This window comes from Leptonychotes weddellii, chromosome 8, assembly GCF_054177405.1.
Source record: "Leptonychotes weddellii isolate Sample4059 chromosome 8, ASM5417740v2, whole genome shotgun sequence".
Lineage (NCBI taxonomy): Eukaryota > Metazoa > Chordata > Mammalia > Carnivora > Phocidae > Leptonychotes > Leptonychotes weddellii.
Window position 1 is genome coordinate 27,368,692 of NC_138376.1, and position 20,933 is coordinate 27,389,624.

Below are 20,933 nucleotides of genomic sequence, written 5' to 3' on the forward strand. Positions count from 1 at the left end.
GCACTCTGCTCCAGCACTCTGTTGCGTGGCTCCCGGGCATGTGGGGGCTGGCAAAGCTACAAGAGCTAGAGTAGAACCCAGCAGAGGCCACCACTGCCAGCTGAGGCTTCATTCACCACAGGGGGCCCCAAAAGGCCGATGAGAGGCCTTCCCAGCTTTGTCCATCAGAACGGGGTTTTCCAGGAGTGGATGGAGACTTACTCCCCACGAGGACATTCCCACTCCTGTCACCCCTCCTTTTGCTGACACCTCAGCTCCCCTCCTACCCCACTCCAACCCCATCTCCTTTATCAGCTAAAAACCCTATCACTCTAGTTCCAAGACTGACAGGGAAATACGAGGTGTTCAAAGGTAGGTGAGACTTTAGCCCTCAAACACAGAAGGGTCCCGCAAAGGGGACATTTAACATGCACAATACCCACATCTGAATACTGAACTGAAAAACATTAGGGGTACAACCTGTACTTTGCTAAACTAAAAACTGAGACAGTATCAGAGGGATTTTCTGGCCATTTCTGGCTGTGGGAGACAGCCTGGGAAGTGCAGCCCGGACCCTGAAATTCACAAGTCCCCAGGTCCTACCCGGGGGCAGCACTGGCTCTCCTCGGGGTGACCGCCACGCCCACCCACAGCCCACTCTTTACCAGAGGCGGCCTCTCCACATGTCCGAGGGGATGGCTGTCAGAGGGAGGGTCTCCAACGCCAGCTCAGCTCAGGTTCCAGAGTGCCCTACTTCTGGGGGACCACAGGAAGGAATCAGTGAAAAAACTAGGATTCGAGGGCAGAGCAACAGGAAGAAAAGTCACCCCCCAACAGTGCTAGGTGGGGGAACCACAGTGCGCTGGAGAAAGGTCACGGGCCGCGAGGCAGCCATGCCTCTGAGGGCCTTCCTTCTCTAAAGAAATGGTGCCAGCCAGGCCAGGCCCGTTCCCCTTCCTCACCTGTGCTCCCCTTCCCAGGCGCTCCGGCAATCTGAAGTGAGTATGGGACCTCAGAGGCCCCAACCAGCGGCCCCTTACAGGACGCCCACACACGCACGCTCCTGCGCTCTCGGGGACCAAGGATACACAAAGTAAACGGCCCTTAAGTCAACGGCTACTAGACCGCTGGGGAAAATCGGTTCTGCCAAAGCACGCCAGGGGGCCTTCCCTGTGAGAAGCAGGACCAAAGTCACCGGACCCCCAACTCTCCGAAACCACTCCCCTAGAACAAGAGCAGGGGAACTCAGGTGGACCCCAACTGGTACTCAGACCCCATCAGATGGAAACCCGTGGTCCCCAGAGGGGTTCCATCCGTAAGTTCTCCTGGTTTTACAAACCCGGTGTTGGGAAGAATTGAATTAAGGGAGCTCTGCCTTTTCCAGAGAAGGCAGAGCTCGGTGCTTTAGCTGGGCCCACTCTACCCCTTCCGCTGTAACCATGCGACCACTATACCAAATGACTCGGCAAAATCCGGGACTGTCATGGGCAAGCAGTGCTGAGCTGACGGGGTGCGGGTGGAACCTTTTCTGAAGCCGGGAGGGCCCCTACAGGCGCTGCCTTCCTGTTCGTAGGCCCATGCCCTAACCGAGGCTTTGTGAGCTGGCATCTTGACCTTGTGTAATTCACAAGATCGTCCACCGGCCTCCCCCGCGGCTGGTCTACACCAAGGCCCGGCACTTGTCATCCCCAGGCTGAGCCGCCCCTGACTCCTTCTCACACCAACACGGAGGGCTGAGGAGGACCCTGCGGATAGCTGCTGCGTCCATAAAAATAACACGCTCCCCACAAAACTCCAAATCACCACCAATACATTTATTTGAGGGAGACAAGGTCAGATCTTATCGGGAACTTTTAAACCGAACAGTACGAGAGACACTGGCCTGCCTAACTTCCGGGTGTTCACAACCACGCAGGGAACCAGATCCTGCACGTAAAGCCTCACCATGAAACCCACGAGCATTTGATGAGGGAGACACATTCGGAGCAGTCACGTGATTTCCCGTTCAGAAGGTGCCGCTTTTGTGTCTGAGGAGTAGTGTTGAGGAACACGAGGGCAGCACCTCGCAAGAGCTTCCTAGCACAGGCCTGCACATGACGGTGGCCTCGTGCAAGGGGACCATGCCCTATTTACAAAGCAGGAGAGCAGGCTCCCAGCTGAGCTGCAGGATGACGGCTGGGGCTGACTGCGGCGGGGGATGGGTGGGGGGGGGGGATCTGACTCCGTGAGCCTTTTCCCATCCTACCTGGGCCTCCACGAGCCATTCTCTGGCCCCTTGCACAGGACAGACTCGGCAAATCTGTGAAGGAAGGGGGTTCTGCCCCAGTTCCCTAGCCCCACCCCACCTTCCCCAGGTCTAACAGGTAACCCATCCACTGGGTGCAGCCTCCCCCCGACCCGACCCCCACTGCTGAACAGACACACGGCAAATATGGAAAGTGAAGCCTCGCTGGCCGGGCTGGACTCATCTGACAGGTGCCCGAGGTGATCAGGCCCCACCCACAGTGGCGAGGCTGAGACACGGTGTTTTTTTTCAGGGGATTCAGGTTACTCCAGGGCAAAGCACGATCCTGATGACACCCGGCGGAAAAGCAAGCTGGAGCCGCGGAAAAGCTGGCCCTGGATTGGAAGGAACGGGCAGGTCAGTGACAGGGGAGGCCATCCTTCCCGTCCCGCCCCAGAGCAAGGCCAGCATGAGGCAAAGGAGGGGTCCGCAGTGCAGAGACCCTAGGGTCAGGGGTGGAGGGCGTAGGCTGGCAGTCTTAAGAGGGCAAGGTCAGAATATGCCCTGCGCTGAAGCACCAGGGAGCAGTTCGCTTCCCGTCACAGGTGTCCAGTGTCGCTGGGGTTCCCCAGTAGGGAACCCCCAAAGAGGACACTCGTCGCCCTTCTGGCTTCAGAGACTTCTGGGACTCCCTAACGCCCATGGGATATGAAGCACGCAGACCTGACTGGAGCCACTGGGAAGAACGGGGTCTGCCTCTCGCCCCCCCCTGCTTCCCTCTCATCTGTCCTCTTCTCAGCCCTGAGGCCTGTCTGTGTGCTGGCTCCTCCCTAGACCACTGCCCCGCTCTACTTCGAGAACCACGGCTAGGCAAAGGCAAGGATCTGCCCTGGGCCAGATGCCTGGATCCTTGACCTCTGCGCCCAAGAGCTCCAGGCCAACAGGAGGGTGCTTGGGCCAAGAACACGAAATCCCGAGACTGGCACCCTTGCCACGTGGCCCAGCTCAAGCCTCAGGTTCTCCTGAGGGCATCGGGATGTCTTGCGGAAGGGAGGGGTCGGCCTTGGACACGGCGGCCACCGTGTTTTCAGCTGTGTTACTCAAGGACTAAGATCTTGGGCTTCACCACCTACTCCGTGGGCTCCCTCAGAGTCCTCCTTCTACGAGTCTTTAAGAGTTGAAGAAGAAAAGGAGACTGTGTCTACTATAAAATCTGTAAGTAAATTGAGATCTAGCGACCTCATGTCCTTTCTAAAATAAAATGAAAATTTAATGAAAATGCCTTAAACCAAGAGTCTATATTCTCTTTATCCTCCCTACGACAATTGGATCCCGTGACAATCTCTCATCTTTCCACTCAATATAAAGCCCACAAAACCATCTGACCTGATTGGTGTGGGGGAAGAATGGGGGGGTGGGGGGACCTTCTCTGTTGGGAGCTTGCTTACCTGCACGCTCAGGTATTTCCAGCAGTGGATCCAAGACTTGAACACGGGGGAGTACGGGGGCAGCCCGGCCTGCAGCCTGCCCAGGAAGGAGAGCATGTTAGACCCACCGAACGATGGGAGATGGCTCAGCCAAGGCAAAGGCGATCTCAAGGAATGGCTTGGAGCTGCCACCACCCATATCCCGAATCACGGATGCAGCCCAGAGGGGCGCGGTGAATCCCAGAAGACGCTAGGGTACCTGGCGGTCGGGGGGGTTGGTGAGCCTACACACAGACCAGGCGGGAGAAAGCAGAGCACTGGACAGGCTGAGCTAGACGCCCCCAGCCCCCACAGCCCTGGCAGGGTGCCCGGGGGGAGGGCTGCACACCTACCCGCAGTTGTTCACAGCCATGAGGTCACCAACCAGCAGGAAGGGGTAGGTCAGCATGCTCACTGCAATCTGAAACCCAGGGAGACCTGAGTGGCAGTGACCCCGCCACCACCGGTCCCGACTCGGGGAGCGAGGGCATGCCGTGCCAACACCCGACACCCAGGCGTGCCTCCAGCCACCGCTAGAGCTGGCCGCCTAGGCCCCGCCCAGGCCCACAGGGCAGCTAGCTGAGCCAGCGTGACTTACCCCCATCACAAATTTGGTGTAGCTCCGGATGGCCAGGGCCTGGCTGAACTGGAGACAGACAGGAAGACTAGTTTGCTACAGGTACCTCGGGCTGCCCTTCAGGTAAGCACCCTTGCCCCATGCTGCCTGGTCTGCGGCCCCCCAGCCTCACCCCGTACGCTGGCCTCACACCCCCTCTGGGCTCAGGTCCCCTCACATTGCTGCGTATACTGCGTTCCCTTCTAGGGCCTGCCAGTGGCTTCTGTGGCCTTGAGCCAGAGCCAAAAGCAGCCCTGGGAGGCAGCAAAAGGTGAGGGGAAACTCTAAGCTTACTGCCACCCCCCTACCTTACCAAGCCCTCATCCCCCTCGGACTCCCAAGATGTGGATTCTACTTTGCCCAGAAGAGAGCCCCTCGCCAGGAAGGGGGAACTCCCTGTCCCTCAGCTTCCAGCGGCATGGCCATCCTAACAGGTGTCTACCCTGTAACCTTGGATGGAGGCTTGCCCAGCCCTCTGCGTGAATGGTAGCCTCGTCTTAGCCTTTAAGCCACACACAGAAGAGCACTTGAAAACCCCTTTCCATAAAGCTGGAGAAAGCCAATCAGCTGTGGGACACCCCAACCCCAGTGTCACAGGCTTGCTGTGCGTGTGACAGCAGCAGCTCCCCCATCCACGAGGCCCCAAGAAAGGGCAGGGCCCGGGATATGTGGGAGAGCTGGTCTCTAAGGAACCACCTGAATTTGCTTACACTGAAAGGCCAATAGGACTCACCTACCCAAGTCAAATGGCCAGACCCGATTTCCCTCTGAGCAGAGGCTCTTAGCTGGGGTGGGACATTCTTCACCATACAGACACATGCCCAGACACAGACGGATGCAGACTATGAGCCCCCACCCCACCCCCCGAGGTGATTCTGACAAGACAGGTCCCCGCCCCCCATCCTCCTGGGCCTGCAATCCCACTGTTAGAATGTCTGGCTACCAGGAATCCCCTGCCCATCACTGCTCCCCAACTCTTCCTGTTTCAGGCTGAACCAGTCAACCCATCAGGTCCCTAGACACCTTTCTTAAACAAGGACCTTTTAGAAGGACCAACGCCTCCTCATGCCTGACCCAGCCTGCTGAGGTCTGTGCAGACCACTGCTAACAAAAATAGTGGGGTGCGCCTTCATTGGACCCTTGCCAGGCGACCTAAAAAGCCTCAAGGTGGGGGAAGCACCCTCGGCCCAATACAGGGAAAGACCTAGTCCTAGCCCTGTTGATTCCTAGCCAAGTGCCTCAGGAGAGCCTTTTGATCTCTGGGTCTCAACTTCTTTACCAGTAAAATTACACCTGCACCGTTCCCTTCACAATTGGGGTGCTGTTGGAATCAAATGTCATAATGTTCACATAAGGGTTCTAAAAAGCTTAAAACATTAAGCAAAAGTTAAAGGGTTATTAGCTAGTCTGTGTCCTGGTTTCCTGATTCATCGTTGGGTCATTGCCTCGGATAAGCTGGGGGGTCTGTTTTATTTCTGAAGCTGCCCAAGGACGGGCATTCCATGAACTCCTCCAGGTCTGGTTACGGATCTTGAATCTCCTCTCTCTTGAGCGCACTCTCCCCAGAGGCAAAGCTAACCCCAGGACAAAAGGTCCTTTAAGGGGGTGCTGGGTGGCTCAGTCAGTTAAGCCTCCAACTCCATGCCTCCATGGCCATGGCTCAGGCCATGATCTCAGTGTCCTGGGAATTGAGCCCCGTGTCGGGCTCCAAGCTCAGCAGGGAGTCTGCTTGGGACTCTTTCTCCCTCTGCCCCTCCCCCAACTCATACTCTCTAAAATAAATAGATAAATCTTAAAAAAGGGGGGGTCCTCTTAGACCACTCCCCAGAGACCCTCTCTAGCCCTCAGGGCCTGGTGCTAATGATCCCAGGGTCCTGAGTCTGCCCCAGACCCTGCATATAAGCAGTACACGGAAAGATTGACAAGTCCTTGTTCCAACCAACCTGGGAACCTGGATTCTGGTCGTTTCCCAGCCCCCCTGGGGTGTCACTCACGCTGTCATCCACCAGGTAGGCATTGATGAAGTGGGCCAGCAGGTTACAGCCCCACAAGAAAACCACATCTCCCAGGAGGTGAGGGATTAAGCCGCTAAAAAACAAGGTGAGCAAAGATGAGCAGGGGGAGGGAGGGGACCATTTCTTGGGGGCTCCATGCCCAGGAAGGAGGCAGGGATGTTCCAAGCTCAAAACGTCAGCATATCCAAGGTACAGCTTCAGGAAAAAAGCCTGCAAGGGGCCACACGGACCTGCAGCTATCCACATCAGGAAGGCCGTGTCCTCTTCTCCGTGGGGGGTTGTCACAGGCCACATCTGATGCCACAAATTAGTTTCTGGTTTCACAAGTGGTTTTCGAACCAGACGCCAGACCTCAAAACATGAATGTTGCTAAATCTGGGATTTTCACATGCAGATTATGAGACAGGGTCTACACATTTATAGTTTTCTCCTGGCCTCTTTACCTGATCCACTCTCACAAAACACTTTGCTTGATGCATCTGTTGTCTTCATCCCTAGAATGTTCCACTGAAGACATTCCATACAAGCTTTTGCAAGGAAGGCTGACTGTTAAAGTGATGGCCCTCAGAAGAAACAGCCCTCCACACTGCTATGGAAGGTCCCGAAAATACAGGCAAAAAGCCAGCCTGAGATCAGTGGGTCCCATGTGCTACTGGTGTTTCTTTTAATGTGTTTATTTGCTTGTTTAGATATGGAGCGACTTAGAAAACTCTCCAGGAGAAGAGTGGCTATCTCTTGGGAGGGGTGGCAGAGATTTCTGAGATCTGTGAAACTCTTATTTGAAAATACCTGAAGAGCTCAGAAGAATATACGCAACCCATCTAGGTGATAAGGGATATGAAGAAACTGAAACTTCACGAACGCAATCCCCAATCTTGATGCGTCCACCTGTGTTCAGATGAACCCCTCACACACACTCTGGTGCCCTCTCGGTGTTGTAACTCATACAGGTGTCACCCAGGCCACAAATATGTGACGAACAGAACCCGACGAGGAGGCATGTGCTGTGTCAGAATCTCTTCACACCCGGGACGAGGACTCTACACAATGAGCGTGAAAACTGCGAGATGTGGCGACTCGTCATCTTATGGTCTGAAGTACCCGTCACACGAGCAAACACTTATCCCTGTGTATTTATACATCTATGTATGTACGCATATATATGCATGAATACATTGAGTGTGAGTTCGTGTGTGTGTGTGTGCGTGTATTAATCAAGGTTTGGAATCCTGGCACTCCCGACACGGAGGACCGGACAGGGCCTCGCTGCGGGGGGCTGACCCCTGCACTGCAGGATCCCTAGCAGCCCCCCTGGCCTCTCCCCACTAGCTGCCAACTGTGACAACCAAAAGATGTCTCCAGACATTTCGAGTGTTCCCCAGGGGCAAAAATCCCCTCCCGGTGAGAACCATATAGTAGATATGCCCATACACACACGTGCACCTACATGGTCATTTCTTGGTTAAGTGAGATCCTAAATAAACACCCCTGACCAACTACGAAACCACAGTGAATGAACAGAGAACACCATTATCCAGTATGTTATGTACCTAACAGTGTGTCTGTCACCGCCCAGACCTTAACAAGGCAAAACAACAGCAAGTTGTCGGGAGTGGCTTTGGGGTCTGCTTGTGTCCGGACACAGTCTTTTCAGTATAAGCTTTCTGTGTTACAGGTGACGTAAGGTGAGTGGGAGACACCCAGGAGGGCAGGGGTCTGTGAGTCTCAGGAGGCGATGGGCCCCTGCCACGGACCGCTCTGCACAAACACAGGCCCAGCAGAACGGTGTCTTGACCTTTTAGGAGAAGCCAGAGATCCAGATTGTTCTGTGCAACACCTGCCATGTTAAACACAGCGCCCTGGCTTAGGAAGATCAGCCCACTCCCAACCCCAGGGCCAAGGGACAGTGTCAGGCGAAGGGGCCAGTCAGGCCGTCTCCCCCATGTGCTGGACAAACAGGACCATGTCTGTGTGAGCCGTGATCTGCAAAGGGCAAGCAGCTTTGGTCCCGGTCATCCGCGGCTCACACGTGCCACGGAGCTCCACGGAGCTCCACGGAGCCGGATGCAGCTACGTGGGAGGGGCAGACCCCGGGGTTAGTCTGAGCCCGCAGCTACGGCCTGAGAGGTCGAGAACGTGTCTGTTAGTAGAGCTGTGCCACATGGCCAGCTACGGGGTATAGAAACTCACGTACACAAAGAATCCCAGCAGCCCCTCCTCTTTGAAAATCTTCCCAATGGAGCTCAGCACACCGCTGTGAAGAAGGGAAGACAGGGATATGAGGTCCCCCGGTCACCTTGGAGAAGCCCAGCCCCCGGTGTGGAGGAGAGCCCACCATCCCTGCTCTGAGCCGTCTAGTCCTGGCGGGGATGGGGAAGGGATATTCTCCGTTACCAGGGAGAACCCAAGTACAGAAGATGAGAGAGGGCGCTTGGGTGGCTCAGTTGGTTGGGCGGCTGCCTTCGGCTCAGGTCATGATCCTGGAGTCCCTGGATCGAGTCCCGCATCGGGCTCCCTGCTCGGCAGGGAGTCTGCTTCTCCCTCTGACCCTCCCCCCGTCTCATGTGCTCTCTCTCTTTCTCTCTCATAAATAAATAAAATCTTTAAAAAAAAAAAAAAAAGATGAGAGAGCTCTTGTTTGGGGGTGAGGGGTGTTACACAGGAGACAGGAAACCCACTTACCCCCAGGACAGAAGCCCAGCAGTTCCCTACTGCTGCTTTCTGGGGATCTGGAATTTGGGCATTAGCCTTCCAGTGTGGGCTACTGCAAAGACAACAGCCCTCTCTCCTGCCTGGCCCTAGTGCTTCTCTCTGGAGTAACCTTCCAGCAGAGTAGCCTGCATGCCTGACAGCGGGAGAGCAGGAGGGGTGGTGGAGGGGGGGAACCCACCTGCCCAGAGGGCAGAGAAGGAAAACGGAGCCCTACAGGAGACCCTGGCACCAGACAGCCCAGATGCAGCCTGGGAAAAAGCACCCGGCCCTCCCCAGCAGCTCAGAGATCAAAGGACAGGCTGGTGCCTTAGGTATGAAATGCAAAGGAGGCTCAAGAGCAATCACTGGGACTTGTGGCTAGTGATGCCAAGTGGCCCGTCCTACATGGAGTTCCTCCAAAGCCTAGGTGGCAGAGGAAACCTAAAAGAAAGATGGAGATGGTGGGAGCCAAAGCCCTGCCTAGCACCGCTCCTAAGGCACCCAGCCCTGCCAGGCCCCACAGCCCTTCTTCTTTAACAGTGGCGTGGCCCACTGGGGCTCTGAGCCAGATCATCCCCTCCCGGCCCTGTCGACCAACATCACGTTTCAGTTTAGGAGAATGGGCCAACTTCCCATTAGTGAACCCAAAATGAGGCCATGGCACTGGAGCTCCCTGGGGCAGTGGTCCCACAGGACAGCTGCAGAAAACGGAAGCCAGGAACTGAGTCTTAGGAAGGGTCCCAGAGACTGTTCTCCTGCCACATGCCGCCTGCTGTCCCGCACTGAGCTTCGTAGGGGCAGGGAGGGCGTAACTGCCACGGGGGAGGGTTGTGGCCTCACAGCTATGTCCCCACAGCTCCCACCTCAGGGCCGGGCACGGCAGAGGCTGGGGAAGTATTTGGTGAACAACCGAGGGGACGGGCCCACACCCGCAGAGGGGACAGCCTCGTAACAGAAAATGGAACGAGCTAAATGGTTAGGGCATAACTAGGGGGTCCAGGATGGAACCCTAGCTCAGTCCCAAGGGGCACAATCCGAGCCAACTCCGTTCCCACTCACTCCCTCGGCAGGGCTGCCGGGATCAGCCAGGGCAGCCCTGGATGGGCGACGGAGAGGAGCAAATGCCCCTGCCACGTTCCTCGGACACTAGCACATCAGAACGAGGGCAGAAGAGGGACAGCACCTGACCCAGCGTGGCCTGCCCTGGCAGACTCTTGAGTGGTGACAGGGCCACTCCTGCCAGTTCTGCAAGAATTACCCACCTGTACTTGGCCTCCCGTCCCACAAATTGGACCATGCAGCGCATTGAGATGACTGAGGAAAAAGAAACACACAAGGGTGACACGGTGGCCAAAGCCCATGGCAACCCAGCGGTGGGGTGCCCACTGCCGTGGAAACCGCGCGTGGCCTGTGTCAGCGCAGGAGGGGGAGGAGGGCCTCAGGGATTCTCCGTCACACCCCGTGACCACGGCATCCTGTTTCTTCTGCCTGAGAAGGGCCCCGGCTCCCTCCAGACAGGACTCCCCACCAACTTGTCCTCAGCGCAGTTCCAGCGGAGGACCCCCACCCGACTATACTTCCCAGTGATCTAGCACTGCCCGGCTTCGCCCCGCAAGGGGTTACCCCACAGCTGAGAAGCCGTCTCCAGTGGGGTGGCTCACCGTGCAGGGGGTGGGCCAGCATGCGGGACACACACTGCATCATCATCTCGTAGGAGGTCTGGAAGAGAGCAGAGGGTGGGGACTCGGCCTGCCCTCTCTCGGGACTGGCACTCAAGGGGAACCACAAGCTCTTACAGGGGAAAAACTGGGATCCCACAGCCCCCGGAGGGGTCAGTCGACCTGGGATCACCCCACTTGTCAGCCACCCCCCCATCCCCTCCACCTAGGAGTGCTGCTGAGTCTTGCACTAGGCCCCACGATGGCCGAGAGGCTTTGTGGTATTCCTTACAGCGTCCTTACAGGGCTCCTTCCGTGTCCCACCCTAGCCACGCACACACGAGGAGCCAAACCTGTGTCTCTTCAATGGCCCGGCCGACTCGGCCGTGAGAAATAATCAGACTCCCCTCCCAGGGCGTCTCCCTCTCCCAACTCGATACCCACCTCCTTCACTACTTTCCTCAGAGAAGTCTTCATGTCATCCTTGTTGGAAACCTGTTCGATCTCATCCGGAGGGAAAACCTGAGGTACAAAAAACAAAGGAGTGAGGCGCCTGGCTGGCTCTGTCACACGGCATGCGACTCTCGACCTCAGGGTTTTGAGTTCGAGCTCGAGCCCATACTGGCGTCAAGCTTACTTCATTAAAAAAACAAAAACAGGGGCGCCTGGGTGGCTCAGTTGGTTAAGCAACTGACTTCGGCTCAGGTCATGATCCTGGAGTCCTGGGATCGAGTCCCGCATCGGACTCCCGGCTCAGCGGGGAGTCTGCTTCTCCCTCTGATCCTCCCCCTCTCATGCTCTCTGTCTCCCATTCTCTCTCTCAGATAAATAAAAAATCTGAAACAAAACAAAACAAAAACAGAAAACAAGGGCGCCTGGGTGGCTCAGATGGTTAAGCGTCTGCCTTCGGCTCAGGTCATGATCCCAGGGTCCTGGGATCGAGTCCTGCATCGGGCTCCCTGCTCCTTGGGAGCCTGCTTCTCTCTCTCTCTCTCTCTCTCTGTCTCTCATGAATAAATAAATAAAATCTTTTAAAAAAAAAATTAAAAAAAAAAAAACAACCAAAAAACAAAAAAGGAGGGCCAAAAGCAAAGTACAGCTATGCCTCTTAAATGTCACACTGAAGGGACAGGGACGGCAGGAACCAGCTCCTACTATTTTCCCTATAGCTGGGTCCACCTCTGGTAAGCCCAGGCCTGGAGCTCGGGGGGGTTGGCGGGGAGCCCCTGCCTGCCTGGTGTCACAGTTGTGGGCAAGCGGGAGGACTATGGGGCAGGACCGTTCCCAATCAAGGAGATGCAGTGTGCGACCACCAGGGTTTAGAGCCCGGCTATGGTGCTAGGTGTAGCCGGGGGAAGGAGAAATGGACCGGCGCACACGGCTGTCTCTGGGGCTGGCAGGGAGCTTGGGGGAACTTCAGGCAACAGCTCCTGGCTTCGCCCCAGGCTCACCTTCTTCATACTGCCCCGAGTCACCGTGGAGAGGGCATTGGACATCAGTCGGGGGCTCAGGCCTCGGAAAAGCCCTATCTTCCCATCCACCTGCACGATGTACTTGGCTGTAAGAAAGCAGAGGTGGCCATGTCACGCCCGGCCCAGACATACCCACCCCGGGTCACACTCACTCCCAGACCAGATGCGGCCTGTCCCTCAGTCACGGAAGGGGCGGTTATCTATCCAAAACCCCAGAAGCAATCGGGCCCCAACGCCAAAGTCTTCTCTAGCCCATTTCTTTGTGTAAAACCTTCAGAATGTATTTTCGACCAACAAATTCACATATTTTAACTTTGCAGAAATATTTGGCAAGCTCAGCTACAGTTTTTCAACTCAGCAACTTCAGTGCTACAACCCAGAAACCAATTCTGCTGCTTATAAAAAATGCTTTTCTTGGGGCGCCTGGCTGGCTCGGTCAGAGGAGCATTCAACGCTTGATCTTGGGGTTGTGTATTCCAGCCCCACGTTGGAAAAATAATTTTTCAAACAATGTTTTCCTTGGGGGCAAGAAAAAAAGGAAAAAGGCAGAGAGTGCTCACAGGCAACGATAAAGTTTGGAACCTAAGGGAGGAAAAAAGGGAAAAAGGAAGAAAGGCTCAAGGGCATCCCCTAAGCACACCACGGAGGGCCACCCTCATACTGTCACTGTGCTGCACCCAGGCTCCCACCTGGTACCCATTAGCATTTATGAATCACAGCAGGGGGTGGAGGTTGGGAGGGGGCGACATAACTAGTGGAGAAGTAACCAAAACGGGCACCGGTGAACTATTCTAGAGAAAAAACATAAGCAGCCAGGGAAGCTAGACCCTACCTGAATGAGTGTTTTTTTCTTTCTTTTTCTTTTCAAGATTTCTTTCTTTCTTTGACAGAAAGAGAGAGAGAGAGAGTGCGCGCCAGCATTCTAACATGTGTGCATGTGAGCAGGAGGGGGGCAGAGAAGGAGGGAGAGAGAGAATCTCAAGCGGACTCCACACTCAGCGCAGAGCCTGAAGTGGGGCTCCATCTCACGGCCCTGAGACCAGGACCTGAGCCAAAATCAAGAGTCTGAGGCTCAACTGACTGAGCCACCCAGGCGCCCCAGTATTTTTTCATTAGGGCCTCTAAAAGGACACGTCTCTTAATGTTTCATTATTTTTTCTTTTTTTTAAAGATTTTATTTGTTTGTTTGACAGAGAGAGACACAGCAAGAGAGGGAACACAAGCAGGGGGAGTGAGAGAGGGAGAAACAGGCTTCCCGCGGAGCAGGGAGCCCGACGTGGGGCTCGATCCCAGGACCCTGGGATCATGACCTGAGCCGAAGGCAGAGGCTTAATGACTGAGCCACCCAGGCGCCAATGTTTCATTATTTTTTTAAAAGATTTTTATTTATTTTTTTATTTGAGAGAGCGAGAGAGAGACAGAGCGCTTGCACATGGGGGGCTCGGGAGCAGAGGAAGAGGGACAAGCAGATTCTACACCGAGCACGGAGCCCAGTGTGGGGCTGGATCCTAGACCCTGACATCAGGACCTGAGCCAAAACCAAAAGTCGGAAGCTTAACCAACTGAGCCACCCAGGCGCCCCTGAAGATTTTATTAAGTACCCACTACACCCAATGTGGGGCTCGAACTTAGAACCCCAAGATCAAGAGTCACATGCTTTACCAACTGAGCCAGCCAGGTGCTCAAATGAAACCTTTTAAACTATGTTCAAGAAGGTGATGTGTTCTCATGAGAGAGACAGACTCTGAAAAACAAACTGAGGGTTCTTGAGGGGAGGGGGGTGGGAGGATGGGTTAGCCTGGCAACGGGTATTAAAGAGGGCATGTTCTGCACGGAGCACTGGGTGTTATATGCAAACAATGAATCATGGAACACCACATCAAAAACTAATGATGTAATGTATGGTGATTAACGTAACATAGTAGAAGCTGATGTGTTCTTATAAACCCGCATAACTAGAAGCTAGCAGAACTTTCTCTCGGCCCCTGAGCACCCCTTCCAGACCCGACTTCAGCTCTTTAGCACCACCCAGTGGCAGGAACCAGCAAAAGAGCCTTCCTCTCCAAAGCAACCTGTCTGCCAACCCAGCAAATTCAATGTCACTGCTGGAACAGGCTTGCCTTGGGGCCCGAGAGCACCTGTTCCCTGCATATTTGGCTTTCTGAGATGGGGGTGGGGCTGGAAAGAGAGGAATAGGAGGGGACCGGACACTGGATGCCGTGGCAGGGTGCCCCGCTTCACAGAGTGAACAGGCAGGAGGAAGGTTTATTTTGGGGGAGGGGGGCTCCAGGCAAAAAAGAGATGCAGGCGGGGTAAAGCCTCAGTGCGATCGCCGCTGAGTCACTTAGCCTCTTTCTACCCGATTTGCCCACCAGTAAAAAAAAGGAGTAAGGACCCCTATTTCTCCTCATCTCAGAGGTGATTTATGAATAAGTGAGAGCAGAGAAAGGTATGCAAAAATCCCTACGGGGGCCTCTATGGGCCCAAAGGGTCCCATAGCCAGGCAGGGGCTCTGTCATTCCATGGTTTCTCTGCAGTCCCTGCAAAACTCTGTTACACCAAAGAATGTCACGACAGCTGTGGCACTTTTCATCATGACCTGGAAAGGAGTGGATGTTGTCTAGACAGGAGACAGACAGTTAAGTCCCCTCGCTCACGCCCAACAGCCATCTGTTTATAATATCTGGACTGAAACAACATTTATATACACGGGGTGAGCAGGAGCACCTCAGAACTCGGCTCATCTTTGCAAGAAGCAAGATGTGGGTCCAGACCCCTCTACGCTGAGTCCTTTTGGGAAGGACTGTGTGACACGAGGAGAGAGAGTCCGGCTTCTAACCTGGGGCCCCTCACGTGGCTAGAGCACGCAGAGAAGCCACAAGGGAGGGGCTGACAGCCCGCCACCCCAGCTTCACCTTTATACACTGGCTTCCCTGTTCAGTGGTCTGGGTGCCTGCCTACCTCTGTGACCTCCCCCTCCCCTTCACGGACTGTTTCTAAATAAAACCAAATACAAACACATTTCCCCACAAAATGACATGTTCGGCCTGGCCCCGGGCTACTCATCATGGTGGCAAAAATGGAAGAGAAACACAACGTCAGATTCTGCCAAGAGTGTGTGGAATTTAAAAAAAAAAAAAAGGGTGACAGGAGGCAAAGCCCCAGGTTATTTGGCAGATTTTCAGAGAGTATTTTGGACTGACCAAACAGGTACGAAGAGAAGAAGTGGGGGCACCTGGGTGGCTCAGTCGTTAAGCGTCTGCTTTTGGCTCAGGTCATGATCCCAGGGTCCTGGGATCGAGCCCCGCATCGGGCTCCCTGCTCAGTGGGAAGCCTGCTTCTCCCTCTCCCACTCCCCCTGCTTGTGTTCCCTCTCTCTCACTGTGTCTCTCTCTGTCAAATAAATAAATAAAATCTTTAAAAAAAAAAAAAAAAAGAGAGAAGTGGACGAAGCCTGAGGGGGATCAGCCCAGCTGTGAACGTGGACAGCAAGGGTACATTTGGAGAAGTCCAGGGAGGGTGGGCACTAGGAGAGAGACAGCGATGGTGGACTGGAACGGCCTGAGCCAGCCGAGGGGCCTGGGGACGAGCAGTAAGAGACAGCCAGGTGGGCTCAGGTGGCATGGGGTGAGTTCCCCCGGGGCGGTGGGCTTCTGGGGAGAGACCTCCAGTCAGCAGAGCCACGGCAGGGGCTGCGGGGTGCTTGCACGAAGGGCCTGGATGAAGAAGCTGCCACGACTTCGCCGCGCAGGGCAGTGAGGCGGTCTGCCGAGCCCAAGCGGCGACCCGCCGGAGGTAGAGCGCGACGCCCCGGGGGCTGGCTGCTCGTGCCCAGTGTGGGGAGATGCTCAGTGGGGCCCACCGCCTGGGGAACACAGGGGAAAGAGGAGGAAGGAGAGGAACCCAGGAAGCCGCCAGGTAACAGGAAAGCAGAAAAACTGGCAACAGGGCCAGACTGCTTGAAAAGCACAGGGAAACCTCCTCGGACCCCCACTTCCAGGCACAACTTGGGGCAGCAGAGATGACAGGGGCTGGTGTCCGGAGGCTGCAGGCGGCAGAGCTGGACCAAAGTCATCTTGTCCACCTGCTCCCACCCCAGCAATCTGCTGCTTCTGGTGACACTTCGATCCCCTCCTCCCGGCCAGCACGACACCAGGTGCCACGCTGCCCTGCCCTGTGTGTTCCCCGGGGCCAGCTGGGCCTGCTCCCCGGATGACGCTTCTTTTTTGTCCATGGGGGCCTTCCTGCCTGGGAAGCAGACTCACCATAGGTGAAGAAGCTCGGCAGATAGAGGACCTTCCTCCCCAGCACATTGGTCCCAATGGTGGGGGGCATCGGCTCATGACCCACCTTCAGAATCAACAAATACAAAAGGAAGGTCAGATTCTGCTGCTGATCCAGCTCACGGCTGCTCATGCCCCCAGGCCTTTGCCTCTTCGGCCCACAAATTCCAACGCTGCTCCTGCTGGGTGTTTTCCTTGGAAAAACATACCAGAAATGTCATCGGCAGTCTAGAACCACCAGCATCATGCAAGCTCCCAACCAATGGAAACGTCTAGTCCCAGATCCGACCCCTACCACAATCCAAGTCACCCTGTCCCCCAACATTCTCACCTTCAAATTCCAGACATTTCCAGTGCGGGAAACCACTCCCCCCCCTTTTATGTACTTCGAACTCTGCACTCACCTCAGAATAAATCTCAGGTAATTCCCATCTCTGGGCTAAAATTTCAGTCCAATCTCAATCCCAAATGTGCCAACACCCAAACACGTCACACCCACATCTCAGTCCCGAACTTCAGACAGCTTGGCTCCAAGTAACCCACCCCAGAGTGCACCCCACACTCAAGTTCCCTACTGCACCCACTGCAGAGGCCGACAAATCTGTCCCTCTTGCTCCCAGGCAGCGCAAACTGGTTGCTCCTCAAACAATTCCTCATCTGTGTTCTAATCTTGATCACTTCGTATCCCTGTGACAGAATGACCCCCTCACTTCTGTAAGGCTATTGTAATTCTTGCTGTATAGACGCTCATTATAAATATAGTATCCATTAAACTCATGGGGGAGGAGAGAGGACACAGCCACCCACACCCCTTTGGGGGGGGGTCTGTCCTGAGGGGTGAGGTCATTTATTATGCTGCCAACTGATGAGGAGAGAGACTCTGCTGCCAGCCAGGAGGCAAGGTATCTCCTAAGTGGGGTGCGAGAAGTCCCCTTCCCGGGCAGGGGGCCAGGACACAAGCGCTGTCCCTCAAAGGAAGCCAGCCAAGCCCCTGGACCAGAGCAGCTCCTTTGGGATGTAGCAGGGAGCAGAAATGGCAGGGCTGGGAAGCTCTGCCTTAACAACTGGACTAGGTATGCTTCTGGTGACAGAGGTAGTCTGTTAGACCAGTTTTCCTGGTCCAATTTCTTCTCTTCTTCGCCTTAGTCGAGTGTTTTTGAAAGCTCTGGTTGTCTCTTGTGGATGTGATTTGAGCTACACGACCGATCACTGACTGTAAATGAAGAAACCCCCTCCATGACGGCCACCTTCTATTAAAAAAAAAAAAAAAATTCTAGCCCAGGGGAGTTGAGGGAAAGGGATGAGCCAGCTGACCCAAGCTGTTAGCCCTTCCCCTCTAGACCTTTCCCCTTCTCGGATAAATGCTCGAAGGTTCTGACTTAAGTTTTAATTTCTCACTTCTATAGGCGGTATTCTCTTTACAGCCTCAACTCCAAGTCTGAGCTGCTACTGTTCTGTTGCTGCCTCACTCAGTCTAGTCACAGTTTGGGAGTCCTAGCCATTCCACCCGCACCTCTAAATCTGCTGTGTCCCTTCACCCCAGGGCCCCCAAATCTGTTGAGTCTATTTTTTTTAACTTCCACCTGGGGTTATAAAAGGCACACATCTCAGCCCCATCCCCCTCATCCTCAAGGTTCCCTGATTTGTGCCCAAGTCACATGCACCCTATTTCACCCCCAAATCTGTTGTTAACCCAGTCCCCCCACAGCCAGAGCTGCGGCCCCGCATCCGACACTGGCAGAGCCAGTTCACCGCCCTCAAATCTCCAACTGCTGAAACCTGACTCGGACGAACCCCAATCGGAGGCCCCACATTCTTGTTCATTTGGTCTAGCCAACCCCCAAATCTGCCACTCCAATCCTGCCACCTGCCCCCCCAAACCGGGAGCTGCCTTTTTGCAAACTACGGCTGATTCCCAAGCTGTACATATTAAGATTTCACCCTAAAACATGTTACACTCAGCACCAGTTGGGTTCAGATCAGACAGACTACCTCTGTCACCCGGACTGGGCTCACTCATCCTTACCTACCCAGTTCTTTTCACCCTTTGGGCTCCATCTTGCCCAATTCCCTCTTCAAATCACTCGTATTTCAATTCTCTTCGCAAACCTGTACACCAAATCCACCATGAAGCCGCTTCTCATTTTGTTCACATGAAACGCCCCCCTGCTCCCACCAATTCCTTAGGTACTCCAGCATCCTCTACCCCACAGACCCTCCTATCTGCCACCCTAAAAACCCAGCCCTGACCCAATCTCACTCCGTCAGATGAAAAACTCAGTTCCTGATACCCTTACTTCTCAGGTAACATCAGTTCCAAAGCGCCCACCTTCTCTCCCAAACCTGTAATGTCTACTGCTAAAAATACAATCCTAATTCCCTAAGCAAAGCAGCCCTTGCTCCCAAATCACAACCAAACGCCAGTCTCAATCTTCCCCCACCAGCCGTTTCCAAATCTCAGTCACCATTAGATGCTAGTCAGGCATCCTCATGTCCCCGACTGAACCTCTTCATCCCTTGTCATATTCCCAGTCGCACCTAAAAATCTACTGCCCCATTCCTCAGACCCCAGATTTCAACTGCTCCCATGCCAACTTTATCTCCCACTCTCTCGGTCCAGTTATAAAGACAGTAAATCTGGCGTCCATTCGCTTCAATTCAAACCTTAAATCTTGGTTGGCCTCCGTGTCAATTTTCACCCCCCATCCTCCCCCCGAACTGGAAAATTCTAGGCGAAATCTTCAGTTATCAGTCCAGGCTGGAACCACCCCCATCTAAACAGTGCCCATCTCAGTCTCGTCCACCTAATTCTGCCAAATGCACTCCTTCTACCTGGCCTCCTTCCAGCTCAATGTCTCCCTTTCTCAAGCAGCCCACTTCATCTGCAAGGCCTTGCTGGCCACCACCATATGCCAAGTGCCCCTGCATGGCTCCATTCCAGAGTCACCCCTACCTTGGCTTCAGTTTCTGCCAGCCTCTACCTATCCCGCCACTGTATGTCCCAACTGCCCCTTCTGTCCAATTCCAACACTCCATAACCCATCCCCCTCCCCATACAAGGACTGCGAGTCCCATCTCCCGACCCCAACTATGACTTTCATTTTCTTTTCCAAATGCGTCATCCCTTTCCCCCTAAAAGCCTCCTCCTTCTCGGTCCCCTCTCCAGACAAATCGCCATCACATTCCTCCCCCACTGCGTCGCCCTATCTGTTCCCCTCCCTCAAAACGCGTCACCCTGCCACCTCCTCCCATCAAATCTGTCGTCGCCATCAAATCCAGAGCCCCCTTCTCCTGCAAACGCATAGCTCTCCCCTGCTAAATCCTTTGCCTTCGCCCTCTCCCACCAAATTCCCTCACCATTAAATCCACCGTCTCCTTCCCACCCCCCACTCCCCCCGAGTCTGATGCCCTTTCTTCTCTCCTAAATTTTTGGCCCTGGCCTCCAGTCCTTTGTCCCCTCAAACAGCTTTAAATCCATCTCTATCAAATCCAGAGCTCTTGCTACCCCCCCCACCCGCGTTTAAATATGTGCTCTTCATCTAAATACTCCGCCTTGGCCCCCAATCCTCCTCCCCGCCCATTCACCAAAACTTCCCCGCCCCTCCCCCATTCTGTTACTTCTTTACTCGCCCTAAAACGCTGCCCCTTCCCTCCTATTCCAAGTTCATCGCCTTCATCCTCCAAACCCCTCTCTCCATTCCTTCGACCCCTTCCCTGCACCCACCAAATTCCTTGTTCCTCCCATCCTCTCCCAAATCTGTCGCTTCTACCCCTTCCCCCCTTACCTTCACCCCCAAGCCCCTCAACGCTTCCTTTCTCCCCGACTCCTTCAGCCCACCAAACCTGCCGTCCTCGCCCCTATCCCCAAATCCGTCGCCATAGACTCCCCGCCCCGATCCTCCTCCAGATCCCGGCCTGTCACCTTCACATCAGCCCCCACCTCCCTGCGGCGCCCTGGCCCCCGACCTGGATAAGCAGCTTCACGTAGAGCAGCGGGTGGCTGAGCGCCGTCACGCCCGCGCCCAGCGCCACGAAAAGAGCCTCGGTGGTCGGGGCGTTGTCCCCGGAGCCCAGGCCCCCGGACCCGCCGTCCATCCTGCGGGCGGAGGGCTGTGCCGCAGGCCGAGGGTGGCGCGGGTGTGCACGGTGCGCGGGCGGCGGATCGCGAGCCCGAGCCTCGACCCCCGCCGCCGCTCCGCCGCGAGCTCCCGCTCCTGCTCCGGCTCCCGCCATCCCCGCGGCACCGCCGCGAGCCCAGGGCGCCACTTCCGGGTCCGAAGCCCCCATGGCGCCGGGCGGCGAGGTCACTCCCCGTCACGTGACGGGAGGGCGCCCCGCCCCTAGCCGGCGTCAGGGGGCGGGGCCGGGCCGCACCACTCGCGGCTGCGGGGGAGCGCGGGTGTGTGGCGCGGAGGGTGGTACGAGCCGGGTGCGGCCCGCGGGCCGGATTGGGGCCTGACCCAAGGCTGGGTTGCAACCCGGGCGTCAGTGGTCGCGGGCGGCCCGGGCCGGGAGTTCCGGGAGTGCGA

The 20,933-nt window shown here is 55.4% G+C and overlaps 1 protein-coding gene across 2 annotated transcripts; it reads right to left on the reverse strand.

The window, feature by feature from the left end:
* Positions 1–1,772: 1,772 nt before the first annotated feature.
* MTCH1 (mitochondrial carrier 1) lies at positions 1,773–20,713 on the reverse strand. 2 transcript variants are annotated; one of them, XM_006736260.3, is made up of 12 exons: positions 20,371–20,713; positions 16,387–16,471; positions 12,101–12,207; positions 11,094–11,171; positions 10,653–10,710; positions 10,254–10,305; positions 8,495–8,554; positions 6,280–6,373; positions 4,268–4,315; positions 4,023–4,090; positions 3,652–3,727; positions 1,773–2,598 (listed from the first exon to the last, which is right to left on the reverse strand). In XM_006736260.3, exons 1-12 carry the CDS (start codon positions 20,689–20,691, stop codon positions 2,527–2,529), a joined length of 1,119 nt encoding a protein of 372 aa, XP_006736323.1. In that variant the 5' UTR covers positions 20,692–20,713; the 3' UTR covers positions 1,773–2,526. The 2 variants fall into 2 exon arrangements, with proteins under 2 accessions (XP_006736323.1, XP_006736322.1); XM_006736259.3 differs by having other exon boundaries at positions 6,229–6,373; positions 20,371–20,711.
* Positions 20,714–20,933: the final 220 nt, after the last annotated feature.